We start from the raw sequence: 20,958 nt of genomic DNA, 5'->3' as shown, positions 1-20,958 counted from the left end.
CTACTAACCCCGTAAATCTTTGGAACATGGGAGGGAGCCCACGTGTATATGGGGAGAAAGTACAAACTTCTCACAGAGAGTGGCGGATTCAAACCCAGGTCATTTACGCTGTAATAGTATTACACTAAATCCACTTCAAAAGGCATTTGGAGCTCTTTGTAGTCTCATTCCTGAATGTAATGTTTAAATCAGACATGTTACCTTAAAACTAAGTTATAATGTAAGAGGGATCAGAGCTTTTAACAGAGGAATAGGATGCCCCCATGGACACTGCAGGAAACCAAGAGAAGAAATTAAGGAGGTGGGACAGAGTGGAATATCACTCGGGAATCCACCTATGACTGGTGCCCTTTGTGCAGCTTTCTGGTGGCCCAGCACTTATTTGGAGTCAAGGCCCGTCATGGGCCATCTCTTTTGGGACAGAATGGGGTGAATTGCTGCTAGTCTGGTCTAATAGACAGTTTAGTAGCTCAACCAGTCAAGCTGCTGCCTAACAGTTTCAGTGATCAAGGATAGTTTTCCACTTCTATCAGACTCTGAAATGGACCTCTCATTGGTAAAAGATGATGAGCTTGCACTGCTTCATCAATACTTTTCTCTATTTCTGCACTTTGCTTCTGTAACACTATATCATGTGCTCTTTGACTTACTGACTAATCTTAATTAGTCCTTGATTTCCAAATGCAGATAGATTCTGTTTCTGAGAGCCCCGTCCAGTAACTTTTTCATCACCTGTTAGGCTCACCAGCCAATAGTTCCCTGTCTTGTTATTGTCGTCATTTTTTTATTAAAGGCACAACATTATCCACCTTCCACTATCTAAGGAATCAGTGGCTAAGAAAATTATAAAATCTCTGATGGAGCCACAAACTTTCTTCCGTAGCTTCGCAAATTACCCCAGGGTACTTTCTCCTCTCCTACCCATCTCAATATGCTCATCACCCACACCTTTCCTCTAGTTCCCCACCTCCTTCCCTTCTTTCGATAATCAGAGGGCAGAGGTTTAAGAATGGACAGCTGATAGGAGAAGGGAGGGGTGGGAGATGGAGGAAGTGACTTCTTTGCCATCTCCCCCATCATTTCTCAGTTTCTATCCTCCCTCCTGCATGAACCTATTATCTTTTATCTGTCATCCTATGTCTCTTCCCTTCCTTCCTTTCCTCTCCCCCTTTCCATCTCATCCCACCTCTTTATTCAAACATCTACCTATTTTTCCTTCAATCCTGACGAAGGGCTCAGGCCTGAAGCATTAATTATATTTAAGTTCTACAGATACTGTGTGGCCTGCTGAGTTTCTCCAGCATTTTTGTGTACTGCACTCATCCCCAGCATCTGGAGGTTTTCTTGTTTACCTCTCTTAAAAGTACACATATTCACAAAATTGTACTCACCAATAAAAAGAGAAACATTTGCCACAGGGTTGTCGTTGATTAAATTGCACATGTAGAGAAAAGCTGTTATTCGATCAACATATATTTATCACAATAAATGAGGGATAGATGTGCCACAGAGCAGGTCTCACATTTGTTCCATTTCTGACAACTGCTGGTGATCCCAGGCCTGGCATTATCCAAGTCATACGTGAAGGTAATCTCCCTATCCCCAAAGTCATCAGGCATTCTCAAGTCAGGCAGAGCAGGCAGTAAACTTCCTCGGAATAAGGACCAGTGGATTAAGGAGATGTGACGGAGAGTTGACATCCCACCAGGCTGAAAGGTGAAGGACCAGGAGACTGAGGAGTTGGAGGAGATTTTGTACGTCACCAAATACTCTTCCAACTGTCCACATGTGTACCATGGAGAGCATTCTGTCTGGTTGCATCACTGTCTGGTATGGAGGTGCCAACGCACAGAACAGAAAAATACTCCAGACGGTTTTTAACTTGGCAATGACATCATCAGTCTTCGCTCCATCTACAAGAAGTATTATCTTAAGAAAGCAGCCTCTATCCTCAAGGATCCTCACTACCCAGGCCATGCCCTATTTTCATTGCTACCATTGGAAAGGAAGCCTGAAGATGAACATCCAGTGGCAGAAGGTTAGCTTCTTCCCCTCTGCCAAAAGATTTCTGAATGAACAATGAACCACGAAGACTACCTCACTTTCTCTTCTTTTGCACTCATTTATTCTTTTAATGTATTTTTTAGCATTATTTGCACTATAATGCTGCTGCAAAGCAAGAGATTTCGTGAAAGGTTTATGACAATAAATTCTGATTTGGATAGTAGACCTCCCACCAGGCCAACGGAGGAGGGTGCAGGGGATCAGAGGATTGAAGGGGTGTGACAAAGAGTTGACATCCCACCAGGTTGCAAAGAGGTGGGAGTAGGGTATCGATGGGGTATGACCAAGTGCAGACCTCCCACCAGGCCACAGGGAGTAGGGATTGAGTTGCAATGGAGAGCAGGCAGTTGGATAATCAGGGCTCCAGCAGGGAGTCTGGGGGAGCCAAGCCGACTCCTTCGGAAGAGACAGTGTGATTGTTCACCCCTTGCTATCTCTCTAGGGCAGGGATAGCCAACGTATGGCGCATACTCCAAAAGTGGTTCACTGCACCCCAATGATAAAAATTAAAAAGTAAGTCTACTCATGCACAAAGTATTGACTAAAAATTGATTTGTAGGAAAAAAAAATCTATAACTGGAATTCAAGTAGCTTGGAGCTAGAAATGGGTTTACTGAGAGTAAATCTAAAACTTAGCAATTATTTTTAGTATTTTATTATTTCGTGCACATCTCAGAAGTCTCATGAAGGTAAGTAATGTTTAGCATTTTTTCTATTAAATGAATATATCATGTAAAAATGCTAAATATGTCTATATTAACATATTTTTACAAGAATTGAAGGGGAGTTGCATGGCACATCTGAATTTGTGCGTGAAAAAATTGACCCATGGAATGTAAAAGGTTGGCCACCCCTGCTCTAGGGGCTTACATTCTTTCTTTCTTTTTCTCCTTATTTTCTAAGTTTTCACCAGAGGTGATGACTCTTTGCTCTCTTTTGAATTGCAATCAAAAGAAAGCTTTTCACTGTATCTTAGTACATGTGGGAATAATAAATCTATAAAAATAGAATCCTTCCAGCTCACACTCTTGGCTTGAGTTGGCTCATGTGACCTTGAAGAGAAAAGATCACCCAGCTGCACCATCTTGGTCCTAGTTTTACAGGTGGAATCATGGTTACAATACAAATTCTCTTGGGAGCATTTCAATTGAGACGCAATTGATAACTCTAAGAAATCCCATCAAAGTAGTCCCATCACCCGACACTATGCCTGATGTTTTCCACTTTGAGAAGCCAACAACACGAATCCTATTTTCAGTGACACGTGGACCTATCAAAAACGTCGACAACAACTCCAAGACTGTGTTTCTCAGTCCTAGATTCTTGATTCATAACAGATGTTGGAAGCAGCAGGTTCAAGTTAACTAGAAGCACTGTATATTTTGCTGGTTCAGTCCAGTTAGGCAATGGTTTATAATTGTCCTATTGGATGTAATCTTCAAGGTAAAATTAACAGTTTAAAATAGTTTTGAAACATCAGTTCCTGCTCCTGCTCACTCTCCATTAATATAAATGTTAAGTGTCACTGCACTGATGGTGCCTTGTCCACTGCTAGATAACTGGCTGTGCATCACTTTTAGAATAGCGGGTGGCGTCATGTTATTGCAGCACCAGCGACCCAGATTCAAATCTCTTTCTCTCAATTCCTCTGCCTTCACTGCACCTCAAGTTCATTTGTTTATTTGTCATTTGATTGTATCAGCAATGCAAAACGCATATACAGTCAAACAATACCTATATATACATTATTAATAAATAGTAGAGTCATGGAGAGTTGTTTTAGCAGTCATTCAGTAGATTCATTGCCTGTAGGAAGAAGCTGTTCCTCAGCCTGGTGGTTCTAGTTCTGATACTTCTGTATAATTTTCCTGACGGAAGTACCTGGAAGATGCTGCATGGTGGTAAGGGTCCTCCTTGATTTTGTGAGCCCTCTTTAAACAGTAAATCATGTTAATGGGGGTGAGGGAGCCTCCAGTGTGATCTTTTCAGCCACTTCTGTAGCCCTGTGGATTGACCGCTGATCCAATTCTCTACAGCAACCATACCACACAGACCAGGACGCTTTCGGTAGAGCTCCTGTAGAAAGTTGACAGAATGGTGGCTGGAAGCCTTGTCCACTAAGGAAGTACAGTTGCTGCAGGGCCTTCCACACAAGTGAGGAGATGATGAGGGTTCAGGATTCCAAGGAACTTGGTGCTCTCTACTCTCTGCATTACTGAACTATTAATGTGTAATCGAGAATGGTCATTCCTGGTTCTTCTGAAGACCACAATCATCTCCTTTGTCTTGTCCATGTTGAGACTCAGGCTGTTTTTCTCTCACCATTTCATGAGATTTTCCACTACTTCTCTGTAGTACTACTCATCGTTGTTGCTGATGAGGCCACAACTGTTGTGTCATCTGCAAACATGATGACTCAGTTGGAGGTGGATCTGACATTACAGTCGTGGGTCAGTAGCATGAACAGAGGTGCACCAGCATTCGACATGATGTTGCTTGATGTTCTGCTGCCAACCCAGGCAAACTGTGGTCTTTCCATTTGAAAGCCCATAATCTAGTTACAGAGAGGGATCCCAGCGAGGACAGGTTCTCCACCAGCCTCTGGGGTATGATTGTATTAAATGCTGGACAGAAATCAATTAACAGCAGCCTGGAGTCATTCTCCAGGTGGGACAGGACAGAGTGGAGGGATAAGATTATAGCATCATCAGTGGAACGGTTCCATCTGTAGGTGAATTTAAATGGGCCGTGTCCCTGGGAGGTCCATTTTAATACATCCCTTTTTCCAGACATTTGAAGCATTTCATAATGGTGGATGACAGTGATTGATGCCTGTTACTGTCGCCCTCTTTGGTACCAGCCTGCCTTGAAACCCACAGGGATGACGGATTGCTGCAATGAAGTGTTGAAGATGTTCATAAGGACCTCCATTAGATGGGCTGCATAGTCATTCAGTACCCATTTGGCTGTGTTCTCTGATCTTGCTGCCTTGTGTGGATTCACCCTGGATAAATATCTTCTCCTCTAAGCAGTGGTATATGTTCCACTCCAGTATGGCCAAAATATCCTCTTTCTTTAATAAACATGGATTCCTCTTATTGATAAAACCACCTCCATTTCTTATACTTCTGCCCTCACTCCACCTCCCCCCAAGCCCCTCTGGTTCATACTTTCTACCCCACCAGTTTAACATCCAACACATTATCCTCCAAAACTTTCAGGAACTTCAGTGCGATCCCATCACCAGTCACAACTTTTTGCAGGGTCTGCTTTCTCTCCCCACTCACCCTTACATCCCCTGAGGCACTTCTGCATCTCCCTACCCCCCCACTTCCATCCTCGGCCATGACCATGCCCATTATCCAACCTAATCTACTGCATATGGCCTCCTCTACATCAGAGAGACCAAACACCAATTTTGTGACTGCTTGATCAAACACCTGTGCTTTGAGCATGGGTCTAAGCTTCAACTTCTTGCAGCCAACTATTTCAACACCCCCAACCATTCTTCATCTGTCCTCAGTCTCATCCATTGTCAGGCTGAGGCCAAACATAAATTTGAGGAACAACACATCATATTCATCCAGGATAACCTTAAACATAACAGCATGAACAATGTTTTTTCCAACTTTACTTAACCCTCACCTTCACCTCTTTCTGAATCTTCTTTACCTATTCCTCCACTTTTATGTTCTCTTTTCATTTTTATTCTCTCTCAAACTTCTCTTCCCTCCTCCCTCCTCCCCCAACCACTTTCCACTGGACTCTCCCTTTACCTTTCTCTCCACCTCTCACAACTTCTCTCTAATACTCTATCACGGTCGTTTTACAACCTTTTTCTTTCCACTCACACACCACCTTAAGTATTCCCTATGCCATAGATGCTCTGTGATTAGTAAGGGATTGCTTAAGGTGGTATGTGAATGGGAAGAAAAAGTTTGAAAACTCCTGCTCTATCACCTCTGTGGTCCTTTCCAGCTTCTTTTCCCCTTCATTAATGTAATTTCACTTATTCTATCTTAGTTCAAATCCGAAACATTGACTGACCATTTCCACCCACGGATGCTGCCTGATCCACTGAGCTCCTCCAGCAGCTCCCTGTTTGCTCAAGATTGCAGTCTTTGTGTTTTTCTTTTTTTTAATTTTATTTATAAATTTAAAACTATCACATGATTGATGATATTACAAAATCAAATCCAAATACATGTGGCATGTATAAAAAGAAAAAAAAACCCTCCACCCTCTAACCCCTTGCTAAAAAAAAAGAAAAAAATGGACAAGAGACCCTCAACAGGAGCGCCTTCACTTTACAGTTTCTTTTATTTACTGAGGCCTTAAGGAGAAAGGGTCTGTCAGAGATTCACTTAAATATTCATACCCATACTTTGTAAATATGGGAACCATATCTTCCAAAATATATGATATTTATCTCTTATCCGAACTTCCACATGCCATCTTTCTGTACCCAAATCTCTATCAGGCTTCCAAATTATAGCAATACATTTTCTTGTTATTGCTAAAGCAATTTGAACTTTCTTTTGATACATATTCAATTTTAATTTAGGTTTTACACCTCTAATATCATTTAATAAAAATAACATTGGATTCTGTGGGAATTTAATCCCATTATTCATTCCAATAATTTACCCATTTCGAACCAAAAAGGTTTAACTCTAGGACACTGCCAAGTAGAGTGCAAAAATGTCCACATCTAAAACATAGACCCGAAAGGGTCTTGTTCAATTTAAGTTTTGTGATGTCAAATATAACTGTTGAATAAAATTATATTGTACCAGCCTGTACCTCACATCTATTGTGCTTTTCATATTTTCTCTACATAACTCAATCCAATCACATTCATCTATTTGTTTGTTCAAATCTGCTTCCCATTTTAACCTATACATCACTGAAATAAATTTCTTTATACCTTCATTACACAACAACGATCCTAATTCCATCTCTGCTGGTAATAATGGCTCGACCAAAATTTTCACGTTAAAAATTCCACAACCTGATAATAACTAAGTCTAGTATTCTCAGGTACCTTGAACTTCTCCTTCACTCTATTAAAAGTAATAAATTTCCCTGCTTCAAAAACATCCTCGATCTTCCTAATACCCTGATACTGCCAAATCTTTAAAAATTGATTTCCCATGGAAAACAGTATCAATCTATTCTTGAATAATGATGTTTTACTTGACAATAAACCTCTTCCCCTAATGTCAGTCATTGTGTTTTTCCACTGCATTCAGGGTACTTGGTGTAGCCTCCTCTACTTCAGGGAGACCAAACACAGATAGGGCGACCGCTTTGCTGAACACCTGATGATGCCGAGGACAACATGCGAAAATCTTGCAGGGAATTAAAATGGTTATCTGCTAGGTGTTCAAGCCTTTGTCATATTCCTCCTGAATATCCTTAAACTCAAAGGCATGAAATTGATTTTTCTTATTTTAGGTAACTCCACCTCTGTAGTTCTTTTTTTTAATCTGTTCTTACTTTTCTCTTTAAACTAACCCTCCCCCCCACCCCCCCACCAAAGTGATTTCTCCCTCTCTACCTGCCTCTCCACTTCTCCCACCTTATGACCAGTACCTCTTCACCACTTGGCTCCTCCCCAACTATTTTCCCCTTTATATATTTCATATCACTCCTTCTTACTTTAGTCTTGATAAAGGGTCCCAACCTGAGATGCTGACTGACTCCATTGAGTTCCTCCAGGGTTTCGTAGTTTGCTCTTAATTATACATAATTTTTTCCCTCCTTTTCAGAAATTCTCCATGATCTGATCTGCAGGTCACAGGTGCACTCCCTGGAATAGTATTTTGGCTGCAGTACGTTACTTTACTATCCAATTACATCTCTCTTCCACTTTTATGAGATTCCTGAAATAATGACTTCACATTTTTGAGCCGTTGGCTCTGATTTAAGACATGACTGTTTCATGACTTTATTTCTGATTTAAGACATTACTGTTTCATGACTTTATTTCTGATTTAAGACATGACCACTTCAGGTCAGCTAATATCTAACCTAATTTCTTGTTCCTCCACCCACTCTAAAGTTCCTCCGATACATGAAGTACTTATTTTTGTTGGTCCTTGCATATTGCTGACTAAACACTAGATGGCCTCTTGATTTGAGTGAGTGTATAATAGTAATAATTTGTTATGGTAAGACTGGTGTTCTTTGAAAGTGTATTCAAGAGTGTCTCAGAAATAAAATCAACTCCTTGTTACTTCAGAGTTTGAGTTCTCAATTTGATCATCACCCTTCTAATCTAAATAAATTGTCTAAAATTTATTCCCTGCAAGTCCTGAATGCCTCGCAAGTCAGGGAAGCTAGTCTGGATTGATCTTGAAATAAGAGACACAAACCAGCCTGATATTTGGCTTGCCCCTCTCATCCAAGATTGCTATAATCCAGTTGTTCTGGGTTCTCTTTTTCTTGTTATTATCAATACTCACTGGGTTGTGGCTTTGGACTTTACTTTCCTCTCCCTCTCAAACTTGTTTTCTACACAGTTTGTTCCTTTATCTGCAACCAGCAATAATTGTTCAACCCCCAGTATTAAACTGCAATTTCTTTGGGTCTGAAGGCAATTGATTACCTAATTCTAACTGTCCTCTGACAACCCATATTTTTTAACATTTCATCTTTATTCTGGTTTAGTAATATATTATTTACTCAGGTTTCAGAATAATTCTTGGTGAATTCCCCGATGCTGTTTTTATCGACTTCATGCATTAAGTGGCTAAATGAACTTTGTGCATGATATTCAGTTTTTGCATATTTTGAGGATGTGAAAGACATTGTATGAATGCAAAATTATTTTGTGCTACCTGCCTTAACTTGTTCATTCTTTAAAATCTTTTTCTTGAAAGCACAAGAATCAGCGGACCTAATTTTCTTGATTGATGGATCAAATAATTTGAGTCATGATGAATTTCAGTTCATACGTTCTTTTATTGCAAGTTTCATTGAAGATCTTAACATTGGCCCCAATGCCATCCAAATTGCTGTGGTGCAATATAGCAACACCCCTCTCACTGAGTTCTATTTGAACACATACCACACAAGAACAGAGGTGCTCAAAGCAGTGAAAAGTCTTCGGCAGAAAGGCGGGGGTGAAACCAACATTGGATTGGCTCTTCAATTTCTGATCGACAGTCACTTTATTACATCTGCGGGCAGCAGGGCAGCAGATGAGGTTCCTCAGGTAATGGTCCTCATAACTTCAAGACCATCCAGCGATGACGTCAGGAGTGGAGTGTTTTCAATAAAAAAGAGGGGCACCTTCACATTTGCTGTTGGAGTGAAAGACGCTGAAGCAGTTGAGGTCAAGACGATAGCCACTGATCCTTCATTTACAATGGTCGTTCCTGATGTCCAACAAATGGCTTCTGTCCAACAGCAGCTGATGTCTCTGTTTTCGTTGGTGGCCAAGAAACAATTAGTGATCGAGATGCAGGAAACTAAGGTAGAAGGTGGGCAGCTTCCAATATTAATAAACATCATTTAAAAAAATTTAGACATACATGGTAACAGGCCATTTCGGCCCACAAGCCCACGCCACCTAATTTACAACCAATTAGCCTACACCACTGGTATGTTTCAAATGGTGGGAGGAAAACGGAGTCCTGGGGAAACCCGTGAAGACTCGGGGAGAATGTACCAACTCCCTACATACAGCGTGGGATTCGAACCCTGGTAAAGGCATACTGCCCTAATTGCAGATATAATAATTGTACAAAAATCTTCAACAAAATTGATCATTTTTTTCCTAATAAAACAGATTTGTTTGTACACAGGATTTCAATCTGGAAGGATATTGGCCTGTTCAAAGCTAAATATCACACAGTTTAGAAAATTTGTATTTGGCTTCTCAGAATTTAAGTGATCTGACGAGTCATGTTTTAGAATCCAGTTATTTCAAGTTCGCCAACCTTAAGAACTCCTCAGTGTAATTCCAATTTTGACATCCCTTCCCTGTCATTCATCTCCCTCCTTCCATCAGGCAGTTGATACATCTGCTTGAGAACATGAACCTCTAGATTTGGGGACAGTTTCTTTCCTACTGTTATGGATCACACACTGGCAAAAGGTAACACTTTTGTAACTACACCCTGCCTTATGAATTTGGTATATCTATGTCTTTCATCGTGAAGACCAAAACCTATATTTGTTCAAGGTTTGAACAATTCTGTATTACCCATTATTAATTCCCCCCTCCTGTCTTCTAAGGCACCACTCTATAGCAACTCCTTTCAGCTTTTTTACATTTATAAAAATATTTACTGTCTGTTTTTATATTCTGTGCTCAAATATTTTTAAAATATATCTTCCCTCTCTTTACAGCTTCTTTGCTGCTTTTTAAGATTTTATAATTTCATACTACTCCTGACCATTTTTAGATGCATTAGTTTTGCACATGCTGTTTTCATTATTTCCTTTGCTATCCATGGCTGACACTTCCCACCCTTACTGTCCTTATTAACTGGAAAAAACTTGTTGAGCACTTGGAAAAATCTCTTTGGAAGTCCTCCACTGATCCTCAATTGTCCCACTATACTATCTCTGTTCCCTGTCTGGCAAATCCTCCCTCATCCCATTGCCATCTACTTGATTAGACACATCACACACTTGTTTTGGATCTTCCCTTCTCATCCTCCATCTGTATTAGAAATTCAACCATACAAGAATAATTCTTTCCAATAGGATCCCTAACACCAAGATTATTAGTTTTTCCCATCTCTAATGCAGGACCAGAGCTAACATGTTAATACTCCTAAGTGCTGGAGGACAGGTACCATTGCATCCATACGAGGCAAAGAATTTTTAACTAACAATTCGGGCCTGAGCTCTTTGTCAGGGTATAAGTAAAAAGCAGTCAGTTGGGGTGGTGGGGAGGGGGGTGGAAGAGGCAGGAGAGGAGCACAGGCCAACAGCCAAGAAGCCATAGGTGGTTATGGAGAGGAAGGCAAGAGAGAAAAGCTAGGAATTGATTCAGAAAGGTGGGTGGGGGGGGGGGGGTAGCTCTGTGATTACAGAGCTGAGAATTGATTAGGACTCTTCTCTCCTGCCCTCCTATCCATGCATAACTAAGCTGTTAGCCTATACTCCTCACCCTGGCTCTTCTTCCCTCCTCCCCCTCCCCTTATATTGCCTGCTTTTTCCTCATACTATGATGAAGGGCTCAGGCCCAAAACATTGGTTATATATCTTTGCTTTCTATGGACACTATGGGACGATGAATTTCTCCAGCACTTTTACATATTAACTACAATCACATCATCTGCAGACCTTTGTGTTTCACACAAGATCTAATGTGTCAAGTGCAACACACAAATGTGGTGGAGCAAATCAGTCGGCTCTGCGATATCTGTAGGAAATAAAATATAACCAATGTTTCAGGCCTGAGCCCTTCATCGGGAATATAAAGGCCCAGGCATGGCAATGTTTATATGTTACTACATATAAAAAGTACACATCTACCTCAATAATAGTAAATTACTTCTTGTAAGTTTCTCATTCATGATTCAAGTACAAGATATACATTTATTCTTTAAGATTAAAAAGATAAATTTAAGCAAAATATGTCATTATTCAATGTTACCTTTTACTTCCTGCAGATGCTGCGTGACCTGCTGAGTTTTTCCCAGCGCATTTGGCCCCATTATCTGCAGATTTTCTTGCTTAACCTCATCTAAGACACTATGCCCTCTGGTTTGTTGCTCAAGGAAACTATAATGAATGAACTCATTTAACTCCTCCTCAAGGCTGGCTTGATCAATCAATATTAAAAGCCCATATGATAAATGTCCTGTTTCTCCTTGAGTCAGTTATTTCTTTATTTAATGCCTATACCACTGTAATCTTATCACTTGGTGGCCTGCAGACTATTCTCACCGGAGACATTTTTGCCTTACTAGTCCCAATCTTCACCCAGATTGATTTAATATTTTGCTGGAGCCTATATTATCTCTGACTTTTACCCTGATATCATCCTTAACCAAGATGTTAGCCCCCCCACCCCTTACCTTCCTGCCTACTCCACTGTACTTACAACAACGATGCTTTATTTTATTTGTCTTTTTTTTTACTATTGCTCTACTTGCTTCATGAGTTGGATTGCCTGGATAGCACACAGACCAAAGCTTCTTATAGCATTTCAGTACACATGACAATTAAAAAAAAAATCAATTTTAATTTTTCCATCAGACAGGCAGTAAACATCATGAATGTTTAGCGGGCCAGGGAGCCTCACAGAGAGAGAACCGGTATTACTTCTTCAGAACTGCAACTTGATTGAAATTCTACCAGCTCTTGATTTTCTCTATCTGAAGCATTTGCCCAATGTTTTGAGCATCCACATAATTTCCAGCTTAAATAAGAGATACAAATAATGGCAATATTTTTCCCTTGCAGTAATCCTTCTGTCATTTAGTACCCATCTGCTTGCCAAGAAAAAGTAGCTTTGTTTGGAAGTGTTTGAGGTTACTTCAAAAACAAGATTCTTAGCTGACAGGAAATTGATAGCAGTTAATCCTTGTCCCATTCTCCATCCATCAGCTTCCCAACTTCCCCCTCCAGGCCTCAAAAACTTTCCGCCAAATATCATGTTGAATTCCTTTGTTGGTTAATAAAATGCTGCAAATGGTGATCATTAGGCAGTTCAGGTGAGCATCTCATTATAATCACTCAATATGAGGAATATTATATATTTATCAGTGGCAGACTTCATTGAATGCTGTATATTTTGCTTATTTAATTAGTAAATACAATAATCAACTAAAGTAATGAATATAAATTGGAAAATTAAAAACAATATTTGCCAGTTATTTTTGTCCAGATTCATTTTAAATGGTATCAGGCAACAATATTCCATCTGTGAGGTGGAAAATCCCATTGGACTTGCTCTCAAATTTCAGATATTTACAGTGTTACTACATATAAAAAGTACACATTTACCTCAATAATAGTAAATTACTTCTTGTAAGTTTCTCGTTCATGATTCAAGTACAAGATATACATTTATTCTTTAAGATTAAAAAGATAAATTTAAGCAAAATATGTCATTATTCAATGAATCAAATTTTACTTTGCAGCCCAAGTCAGCAAGAGAGACATAATATTCCTGGTGGATGGCAGTTCAAGTGTGGGAAATGCAAACTTTTTGGAAATATCCAAGTTTATTTTAAACATGGTCAACAAATTTGTAATTGGGCCAAACTCTGTGCAAGTTGCAGTGGTGCAGTACAGTGAGGATGTAATGACTGAATTTTACTTAAATACCCACACAACACAGTCTGCTGTGCAATCCGCTCTGAAGAGACTCAAAATGAAAGGCGGTTGGGAAGTTAATACTGGAGCAGCTCTGGACTATGTTTTTAAAAACCATTTCACCAGAGCAGCAGGAAGTAGGAAAGAGGATGGAGTTCCCCAGCTTTTGGTTGTTATCACAGGCGAAAAATCTGTGGATGATGTGAAGCTACCTGCTGAGACACTTAAGCGAGCTGCAGTAATGACCCTTGCAATTGGAGTGAAGGATGCAGATCTAGAACAGATGAAAGAGATCGCAATTGACCCAAGTTTAGTCTTCAATGTGGAGAAATTCCAAAATCTCCCAGAGATAAAGGATCGAGTGCTGACACCTCTCTCAACATTGGCTGGAGTAATTATCAATTATGAACCACCAACTAAACCATCTAAAAAAGGTATTTAGACTTTTAGAAACTTCTCTGGGTTTTGGCTTTTTCTCTTTATTGTTATGACTCTTGTTCAGGAACATTACGCAATAACCCCCTTTCCTAAATTTGTTTAAAAAAAGCAATAGCTTGTGAGAGGAAATATATTCCAAGGTTATTTGCATTTAGTTTTATTTCCTATTTTGTGTAAAAAGAACAATGTTTACTTTTAATGAATAAATGTTAAGTGCTTCTACTGAGTCCAGATATATGGTTCATTTGCATATTTGGAAACTACATTTAAAAGTTATTAATGAATTGCTGGTTCCCAATTGCTGGCTCCCAATTGTTGCCAAATAATGCATATATTTCATATAGATAATCCTTTTTTTGTTTCTTGTGGCAATTATGTCTCTGAATGTCAAAGATTTGATTCTCTCTAGTTGTTGGCAACTTTTTCTTGTCTCCTTTTGGCATGAAAATTACTTGGCACATATCAACATATACCAAGTGAATTTATCTGCCAGGGTACCAGAATTTTAAGTTCTTCTTGGTAAGGAATCAGCTATCAGTTTAGTCCAAGTGCTGCTTGGTTTCTGAATAACAAGTGCGTGACATGAGAAGGTGAAGGAGATCATGTCCAAATACCAATGCATTTCAAGTAATTACACAAATGAGCAAATCTCTACATTGCTAATGAGTAAACCGACAAAATGGTAAATCCACTTGACTTGTGTTTGAAGTTTTCAAACAAGAATAATCTCAATTTCTTAACAAATAAATTACTTCCAAATTACACTGACATCATAAATATAATAGTAAGAATAAATCAAGCATTCATGCAATAGAGTTTGGAAATAGCTGACACCATTATGTAATAACTGTGTGTCTTGTTTGGTAATGGAACAGAAGCAGACAAGAGAGACATTGTGTTCCTTGTTGATGGATCATATAGCAGTGGAAGAAAGCATTTATCTGCTATCAAGAACTTCATCAAAGAAACAGTTGAGGCCTTGGACATTGGAAGTGATGCCACTCAAGTAGGCCTGGTACAGTACAGCGATATTTCAGAAACTGTGTTCTTTCTGAACACCTACTCATCAAAAGATGACATACTCTCTCAGGTAAGAAGACTCAGATTGAGAGGTGGGACTGTTCTCAAGACTGGAGAAGCCTTAAACTATGTCCTCAAGTACCTTTTTACCAAATATTCAGGAAGTAGGAAAGAGGAAGGTGTTCCACAGTTTCTGGTGCTCATCACTGGAGGAGAATCAAGAGATGATGTAAAGCAGCCATCTGATGCCCTTTCACGAGCTGGTGTTACAACTTTGGCCATTGGATTTGAGAATGCCAGAAAGCAACAACTTAAAGACATTAGTTCGGACCCCAGCTTAGTTTTTGAGGTGAAAGAGACACATTCAATTCCAAAAATAGAGCAGGATTTGCTATTGCCCCTGTCGACTCTGAATGGTAGGACGCAAACCTCTGAACTGCCAATATCTCCAACCAGCAAAGGTAAATGAATTTTGATCTGCTATGCTTTCATCAAACTGCTTTACACTGAATTAAATGAACAGAAACATTCTAGCTCTAAATAATCTCCTTTCTGAGCACTCCACCAATATTCTGTTAAGTGATAATATTCTTATTGCAATAAATGGGCAACTCCTTAAACCTGAAATGTTAACTCTTTTCTTCTTTCCAAAGATGCTGCCTGACCTGCTGAATACTTTCTGTACTTTATAGTTTCGTCGCAGCAAAGGAGTACTTTAGCCTCGGGGGATAAGATAAAAGTCAATAATATTCCTTTGACTACTATTTTGGTAAAAAGTATTCATAAGATTGATTCTTTGCATTGCTCTAAAGTTATCAATGCCATGTAACTTGAAGGGGTCAATGGTCTTTGAGAAAAGAGCTGTTCATTTCTTTTCCACACCATTGGAAATCTTACTATAGTGGAGTTGTAGCCAAAACCTCAGCCCAAAATACATGCACAGGTGAATTTCAGGAATTATTTTTTGCTCCAGTTCTATATGTTGGCAAAGGCTCTCTTTATTATAATGCTGTTTGCTATATTCATTATTTTCATACAACAAGAGCAGGAAGATCCTGGAAAATAATTGTATTCATAGAAATAACATATCCACTATAAATGGAAGGAAAGCCATGTTATCCTGGAAGGAGACCAATAATCTTCTGGCTGTGGGTCAGGACTTTCCAGAGAAAGGTATAAATATAACAGCAGTTTGCTTCAACTCCACAGAACATTGGTGGTACCAAACCTGGAGTAATGTGCAATACACAAAAGTGCTGGAGAAACTTTGGGCCTGAGCCCTTCATTAAAGTTGTCCTTTACTTCTTTTGGATTGTGTGTGATCTGCTGAGTTTCTCCATCTACTACCTTTTCTTGTAAATATTCATCTTCTGACCTGCCTTATTTATAGTTATTGATAAGTAAAAATTCTGCTTGGCCCACGGGAAAAAGAACTTCAAGGTTGTATGTGATGTCGTGTATGTACTCTGGCATTATCTTTAAGTTTCTCCAGCACTTTTGGGCATTGCACTAGATCCTTGTATCTGAACATTTCTTTGTTTCTCTCCTGAAGTAAATTGTACATTTCTGGTCTCCTTATTTAAGGAGTGAGGTATTGGAAACAGGTGAAGGGGGCTCAAGAAGCTGATTGCTGGATACCTGGCATGTCTTAGTGGGTAAAACAGAGCAGGGCGTACCATACATTGGAATTTAGAAGAATGAGATGAGGTTTTGTAAAACATAAGAGTCTAAGGAGACTTTGGAAGTTAGATAATGATAATGGGTTTATTGTCATATACTTTGTACAATATACATATGCACTGAAATTCTTACTCGCTGCAGCTGAACAGATACTTTGTAAAAAGAAACAATGACAAAAACGACAATAGTATATGTAATTGAATTAAAAAGGGACAATAAATGCAAAAAAAAAAATCACTTATCCTTGTTAAAAAAATGACTTTCTATAGTGGAGTCCTTTTGTGGTGTTAGAGCAGTCTATGATTAGTGTAACATGGGAGGTTCAAGAGCCAGATTGCTGTTAGAAAGAAACTATTCTTGAACCCAGAGGTGATGGTTTTCAGGATTATGTACCTTCTGCCCAAAGGCAGCAGTGAGAAAAGATTGTGACCAGGGTGATGGGGGCACTTTATGAAGCTGATTGCCTTCACATAGATATATGCAATGGATGGGAGTTGGAGTATGTGATAGGCTTCGCTATTTATGTTTGTTACCTTCAGGAGATTTCTGTGTTCCTGGGCAGTCATTTTCCCAAACCAGGTTGTGGTCTAACCCATCAGTAAATATTCCCCTCTAGAAGTTTGATAGATTATTCAACAGCATTCCAAATCTGCTCAGACTCCTTAGAAAGTGGAGGTGTAGGTTCATGGTTGACTCGATTTGTTGGCTCCAGGAGAAGCTTTATGAAATATGCACTCCCAGGAACTTGAAGTTTTTTTTACCCTCTTCACCTCCACCTCATCAATGCAGACTGGTGCTTGGATTCTTGGCCTTTCTGACCTAAAATCAATATTAAGCTCTTTGGTCTTGGTGATATTGAGAGCAAGATTGTTTTGGCTTCCGCTTCACCCAACCAGATTCTTGATCTCTATCCTTTATTCTGACTCATCATTTCCAGTAATTTGGCCAACAACAGTGGTGTTGTCAGCGAATTTGTAGATTGAGTTGGAGCTGAACTTGGTTATGCAGTCATGGGTGTACAGGAATAGAGTCAGGGACTATGAACACAGCCATGGGCTGTCCCTGTGTTGATGTTCAGCATGGAGGAATTGATGTTGTTGATTTGTACAGATTGGAGTCGGCCGATGAGAAAGTCAGGGATCCTTTTGCAGAGGGGTGGACAGAATCTCAGGTACTTTAATTTGGTCATGAGTTTTACTGGTGTTGAACATTTAGCTGTAGTCAATAAACAACATCCTGTGGCATGGGTGATCTAATGCAGAGTGGAAGGCCAACAAAATGTCATCTGCCATTGACCTGATCTGATGATAGACGAATTGAAGTGGGTCCAGGTTCTTATGAGACAGGAATTTACTTTAACCCTAACCACTTCATCATGGTGGTTATCAATTTCAGTTAGTTGAAAAATCTAGATTAAGAGACATAATTAAGCTGCAAAAGGGTGCAGAAAAGATTCACAAGAATGTTACCTCAAGAATTTTGAACTTTAAAGAAAGGCTGAGTAGACTGGGACTTTTCTCCTTGGAACATAGAAAGTTGAGGGGTGACTGTATAGAGATTTATAAAATCAAGAGGGACATGGATAAGGCAAATAATCATTGTTTTTCCCAGGGTAGGGTGATCTAAAACTAAAGGGCATTGATTTAAAGGGAGAAAGGAAAGATTTCGAAGGGAGCTGAGGGATACTGTCTTCACACAGAAGCTGGTGGGTATATGGAATAAGCTGTTAAGGAAGTTATAGAAGTGGGGTCAATTTTAAGTCAAAAGACATTTAGACAGGTAACATGGATAGGAAAGGTTCAGAGGGATATAAGGTGAATTCAGGTTGGTATGGCAAGATGAGCTAAGAGGCCTGTTTCCATGCTGTAGAACTCTATTCACTCGTGTCTAATAACGTCACCCATTTAAGATGGCAATAATAGAGAATTTCTTCTTCTTTGAATTCTCTATCCCAGAGAAGTGTGCAAGGGTGATTCACTCAAAGTCAAGATAGATTTTTCATACATCTGGTGGTTAAGGATGAAAGGAAAGGATGGGAAAGTGGAACTGAGCACAAGGTCTGATTTGCCATAATGTTGTTCAATGTTTGACCAGGCATGAGAAGTCATTTTGTAACACCATGCTCCTGCTTCTGATCATATAGCACATGTCTGCCAGTGACCCTGGCCTCTTATCTCTACTACTGAGCTCAGCCCCAGTTCACAATCAGAGTTCAGTTGTTCTGAAGTCACACTGGATACACTTCACGACTGGCCCTGGTCAAACAGAGGCACCCACCTGGATAGAAAAGGTACATAAAGGTAAATACTGTAGCTTATTTTAACTTATTTACACATGTTTCAACTGGTTTTAAGCTTTCCTGATCATTAAGGACATTTAGAGTGTCCTGAAAGTGGCAACAAGAGTAGATATGGTGGTGCAGAGGACTTTGGTACAAAGTTAGCCTGAATTTAATGTTAAACAAGAAAATTTGCAGACACTGAGGCCAAGTGCAATACATAAACATGCTGAAGAAACTCAGCAGGTAACGCAGCACCCACAGGAAATAAAAGGAAACTAACTTATTGAGTCTGAGGTCGTTGTCAGGAATAAGAAAAAAAAACAGGCAGAAGCCTGAAGTATATGCAATTCTGGTTGCTGGAAAGATGCGGTTGTGCTGGACAGATTACAGAGAAGATTCACCGGGATAGTGGGTGGATTAGAGGACTTCAGTTATGGGAATTCAAAGAAGAAGAAATTCTCTATTATTGCCATCTTAAATGGGTGACATGTTATTACACATGAGTGAATAGAGTTCTACAGCATGGTAACAGGTGTAAGGTAAAACATCATGAGATGGGAATGTGTAGGGAGTTACCCTGTACAGGGCAGTAACAAGAAGGGGAGGTGTCCTTGTACTCCTGTTAGGTAAAACATCATGAGATGGGAATGTACAGGGCTGTAACAAGATGTGAATGCGTCCTTGTACTTACAAGATAAGAGAGACATTGATGGATTGAGAGGCAGGAAGCTAGCAGGGAAAGGATAGCAACAGTTTTAGTCATTGGACAAGTAATGATATGATGATGTTCTAAGCACATATCCAAGGGTATAAAAAATCACCATTTTGCTGATAACGGCAGAATGCATTCTCCGACTAACATGGTTAGTCGCAAGTGTTACAATCCGGTAATAAAGAACAAAGAACCCTGATTTCGACTCAGCCTGGTGTTTGTCTCACTCATTCATGAACAAAGCAGACCTAACACAGGCCCTTCCAGTCCATGAGCCTGTGCTGTCCAATTACACCCAATTTACCTACAACCCCTCTACATTTTAAAGGGTGTGAGGAAAAGACCTGAAATGTTGACTAACCATTTCTCTCCATGGATGCTGCCAGACTCGCTGAGTCCCTCCAACTTCTCAGTTTTCTCTCAAGATCCAACCACCTGTAGTTACTGTGTTTCTCTTAGCCTCATGAATTTCTTCCGTACTTTCTCTATTGCTACCTAATCCTTACTGTTGTGTGACAACCACAATGTTCTCTCATCAATACCTGTACAACCTCAAAATGATGTCCCAACTCTTATACACCATTCCATCTGTTTAATGCAGGTATTTGGATTTTAATGGTTTCTCTCTGAAAAATTAGCATTATTTTACTTCATCAAACTGTTCTATAATAAGGACAAATCATACCTTGAATTTACATCACTATTTGTGCATCTTTTTCCTTTTTAGTTAAAGCTAAAGCAGATAGAATCAAGAAAGATATTGTGTTCTTAATTGATGGATCCATTCATGTGGGAAACAGAAACCTACCAGCCATTCGTGACTTCATCATAAGCACAATTGAGACCCTGGACATTGGAAGAGAAAGAGTGAGAGTTGGCCTTGTACAGTTCAGTGACATTGCAAAATGTGAGTTTTCTCTAAACACCTACTTTTTCAAAGATGAACTGATCAATAAAGTGAAGAGACTCAGATTGAGAGGTGGCACTGAGATCAAGACTGGGGCAGCGCTGGATTACGTCCATAAATATATTTTCACTAAATATGCAGGAAGCAGGAAAGAGGAAGGTGTCCCACAGTTTCTGATCCTTGTCACAGGTGGAAGGTCAAGAGATGGCATCAAAGCACCGTCAAATGCCCTGCTACGATCTGGTGTGATGACTTTTGCCATTGGAGCTGAGAATGCAGTAAAACAGCAACTACAAGAGGCGGCTTTAGATCCTAGCTTGGTTTATCATGTGGAGGAGTTTAATTCACTTCCAGAGGTACAGCAGGAAATGCTAGTGCCATTATCAACTCTAAATGGTGTGAAGATCATTTCAGAAATGCCAACAATGAAGACTATTAATGGTATTAGAATCTTCAACGTTATAATTTGATAGAATGTCTGGTGTTAGTGCAACTTAATAGGACTAGCTGAGCTGCCTGTGAATTCTAGTAAAAACACCGAAATGCTGGAGGAACTCAGCTGGTCTTTTCAGC

The 20,958-nt window shown here is 39.6% G+C and overlaps 1 protein-coding gene across 11 annotated transcripts in view; it reads left to right on the top strand.

The window, feature by feature from the left end:
* LOC138761744 (collagen alpha-3(VI) chain-like) overlaps positions 1 to 20,958 on the top strand; it is a 66,913-nt gene that overhangs the window by 27,292 nt on the left and 18,663 nt on the right. For 8 of the 11 annotated variants that reach the window (XM_069934419.1, XM_069934418.1, XM_069934417.1 and 5 more), the window contains 4 exons: positions 8,949 to 9,551; positions 13,173 to 13,781; positions 14,661 to 15,266; positions 20,206 to 20,826. In XM_069934419.1, the coding sequence (XP_069790520.1) occupies positions 8,949 to 9,551; positions 13,173 to 13,781; positions 14,661 to 15,266; positions 20,206 to 20,826 (2,439 nt within the window). The remainder of the gene's footprint in view (positions 1 to 8,948; positions 9,552 to 13,172; positions 13,782 to 14,660; positions 15,267 to 20,205; positions 20,827 to 20,958) is intronic. The other 3 variants (XM_069934426.1, XM_069934424.1, XM_069934425.1) reach the window with 3 other exon arrangements.

Source organism: Narcine bancroftii, chromosome 4, assembly GCF_036971445.1.
Source record: "Narcine bancroftii isolate sNarBan1 chromosome 4, sNarBan1.hap1, whole genome shotgun sequence".
Classification (NCBI taxonomy): domain Eukaryota; kingdom Metazoa; phylum Chordata; class Chondrichthyes; order Torpediniformes; family Narcinidae; genus Narcine; species Narcine bancroftii.
The sequence above is the reverse complement of the archived record's forward strand: the minus strand, read 5'-3'. Positions and strand labels throughout refer to the sequence as shown.